Source organism: Alligator sinensis, unplaced genomic scaffold (genome assembly GCF_000455745.1).
Source record: "Alligator sinensis unplaced genomic scaffold, ASM45574v1 scaffold1007_1, whole genome shotgun sequence".
Classification (NCBI taxonomy): Eukaryota; Metazoa; Chordata; order Crocodylia; family Alligatoridae; genus Alligator; species Alligator sinensis.
Window position 1 is genome coordinate 77,438 of NW_005842605.1, and position 3,349 is coordinate 80,786.

Below are 3,349 nucleotides of genomic sequence, written 5' to 3' on the forward strand. Positions count from 1 at the left end.
TTGGCTGATTATAAAGAATGATATGGCAGTTGCGTAAACTTGTCCTGTACAGTTGACTTGCAGTGGCAGAGGAAGGTAAAAGTAACATGTGTTGGACCACGTTTTGAACTTCTCTCTGGGGAGCCCTGTCAGAGCTGAGGCCTGCAGGGACTTGTTTTGGAAGATATGCAAGAGTGCTCTTTCTCTAATTGCTCTACTCCAAATAGTGCACAGAGGAGACACTGAGCAGCTTAGGGGTGCCATTCAAATGTAGCTTGGGAAGTCTGGCCCTTGTTTTGCACTTTGGAAACACAGTGAAACTACAAATGAATGGGCACTGGAATTCCTGAGTTCCTGTTAAAGTAGTCTGGTGTCTACCACAGAAAAAGGCTTAGATAATAGCCCAATGTTTGTTTCATTTTTGCCTGCATTTCTTTCGTAGGTCTTGTGTCTTCATGCAAATCACTAATAACTCTAATTACAAATGAGGAAAAGTTTGAAACTTGCTTTTCATAAAAGAAGCCTTCTACTAAATAACTGTTTGCCCTCTTTCTTTTCCTTTCCCATAGGTTTGAGTTCTGTGAACCTGCCTTTGTGGTTGGTAATTGTCTGGAAATAGCATCAGACAGTCATCAGTATGACCGGATTTATTGTGGAGCTGGAGTCCAGAAAGACCATGAAAACTACATGAAAATTTTACTGAAAGTTGGAGGCATTCTAGTTATGCCTATAGAAGATCAGGTGATTCAGTGACAATTTCCCCTTTCTGTGTTTTGCTATGAAATCAAACAACTTAAATTAAGTACTGTAAAAGCATCATCATCTTCTCAAGTACAGCGATATGCTGATTATTTGAATCTTTTACACATTCTTTTCTTTTTTTATTCTTCTTTTCTTTTTTTAAATGATTCTACATTTTAATATTTCACTTTTTATGTGCAGCTAATGTTACCTGCAAGAGACATGGCTAACATGAGTGTTAGTTGAAGAAGGGACATGATCTAATTTAAATTTAATTGATTAAAATACTGAGATATTGTTCCCCTTGAAGTCCATGGCAAAACCATAGGGATTTTGCCATGAATTTCAGTGGTGCTAAGACTTTACCCAAACACCCTGCTGTAGAGTTTCCTTGTAGCTTTTTTGTTTTTTACATTAACTTCTATGACTTTTTACTAAAAAATTACAGACTTCTTGTATCCTGTGGTGGTGTTGATTTTTGTTTTTCTTAACAATACCCTTTTAAAAAATAATAATCTGCATTGATTGTGTGAAAGGAAACTCAGCATTAACAGGGACAAGTGACTACAGGGGAAAAAGTTAAACCATGCTTTTACTTGTTTTAGATGCCACTTGTAACAATAACAGGTAATGCATTTTTAGACGAGTGTATTATTAATAGTACTTAGCACTTCTGTTACTTTCATCCATAGATTGCAAAAGGCTTTACAAAGGTGAGTGTTTACTGATGGGGGAACTGAGGAACACAGATTTAACAATTTACCAACATCTATGCCCCTCCGAAGCCTGATTGTTAAAACGCTGATGGTCAGATATGCAGGTTACTTTGTCAATGACGAAAAGTTGTTGAATTTTTACTATATAGTTTCTTATTGTAGACAACCTTTTACCATTAGTACAAGTGGGTGCTTAACAAATGTTAGTCATATGTCAGTTGTATTCACTGGATGTTTATTTTCATATACATTTTTCATGGAATATATGAACCGAATCAAGAGAAAATAGACTAGGATTAACAAACAATACAAGTGCTCTGCTTTGCTCATTGTAACACAAAGTACAGAAGAAAATGAAAAAGAGCACAAGCCTGGACTTACTAGCTTTTCCCTTGATCTGCCAGAGAGCCCTGCTTATTACTTCAAATAATAATATTGGGGATATTTGCCAGTAGTCTGGGAGAAGAGTAAGTACTATACATTAATGTAGTACCTTTTAAGTGAATATCCATCTTATTCTAAGTGTGCTGGCTACTGTGGTATTTAGACACTGGGCAGTCCAGGATTTTCAATACAAGATCATACAAAAACAGATAAAACTGCTAACTTTTTATAAAAGTTAATGTGCTTTTTTCCACTATGCAGGTTACAGTAATACTAAATATTAGTTTGGAATTAGTGGGGAATATTATCAAAAGAGCATTGTCAATAAAGTTTTAAATGCATGTACAAGTCCTTATTTATCTTTTAAGAGCTAAATTAAAAGCCTTTGAAACAAAATGGGAAAAGTCTGAATTTTGTATGCGCTACAAAATTTTATCTGATCTGGGAAGAGAATGGGCATTCTAAATTACTTTGAAGCAATTTTAAATGCTAATGCTAAATTAAACTTCCTCAAACTGAAGAATTGCAAATGTAACCCAGACCTTTTATTAACTGCTGAATTTTATTTTCTGTTTCTCTCGTTCTCTTGCAGCTAACACAAATTCTGAGAACTGGACAGAACACTTGGGAAAGTAAAAACATTCTTGCTGTTTCATTTGCTCCATTAGTGCAACCAAACAGAAACGACAATGGCAAACATGATACTGTGGGACTGCGTATGTATAATTTATGGCATCACCCTTCTGGCATGGCTAGTTTATTGTGCTTGAGACAATATTCCTGTTGGGGGAGGATTACATTGTATAGGCATACGGTAACAGAATGAGAACGCGCTGTTTAGAAAAATGATAGGCTGTCATTGCAGGGGTTTAGGTTGTAGCCGTGTTAGTCTAAGGATATAGGCAGACAAGGTTCCTTGGGTGAATTTGATATCTTTTATTAGACCAACCCAAATGGTTGGAGAATAGTTATTAAGCAAGCTTTCGGGTTCAAAAACCCTTCGTCAGGCTCAGGAATCTGCAGCAGTTGTGTATGGTATCAGCAGAGGCTACAATCCCTGCAAGTTTCATCCAAATTGGACAAAAAATAACAAAGTTATAGATATTTTATTGATTCCCCATTATACCCTATATACTTCGGAGCCGCTTCAGCCGGATCGAGGCGGAAACCCGGTCCAGAGCTCCAAATCAGATCGCAGCCATCTGAAGCGGCCGGATCTGAAGCTGGATTGGATCACTGTCGACTCGCGCAGGCCTAGTGCCTTCTAATGTCTAATCTAAACCTACTCTCTAACAACTTCTAATCTCATTTCCTTCTCTGACCAGGTGACCTATCACCTGGACAAGGGAGAAGAGATTGATGTCGTATATCTTGACTTCAAAAAAGCCTTCGATCTGGTGTCCCATGATCGCCTCTTGGCAAAACTGGCCAATGTGGGCTTGGGTCCACCATGATCCGCTGGCTGGGAAATTGGCTCTGTGGTCAGACCCAGAGGGTGGTAATTGATGGAAATCAATCGTCATGGGGCT

The 3,349-nt window shown here is 37.9% G+C and overlaps 1 protein-coding gene across 8 annotated transcripts in view; it reads left to right on the forward strand.

Annotated features, from left to right (window-relative positions):
* PCMTD1 (protein-L-isoaspartate (D-aspartate) O-methyltransferase domain containing 1) overlaps window positions 1-3,349 on the forward strand; it is an 86,421-nt gene that overhangs the window by 74,794 nt on the left and 8,278 nt on the right. For 7 of the 8 annotated variants that reach the window (XM_025214780.1, XM_025214782.1, XM_025214781.1 and 4 more), the window contains 3 exons: window positions 549-720; window positions 1,413-1,433; window positions 2,413-2,536. In XM_025214780.1, the coding sequence (XP_025070565.1) occupies window positions 549-720; window positions 1,413-1,433; window positions 2,413-2,536 (317 nt within the window). The remainder of the gene's footprint in view (window positions 1-548; window positions 721-1,412; window positions 1,434-2,412; window positions 2,537-3,349) is intronic. The other variant, XM_014524384.2, reaches the window with a different exon arrangement.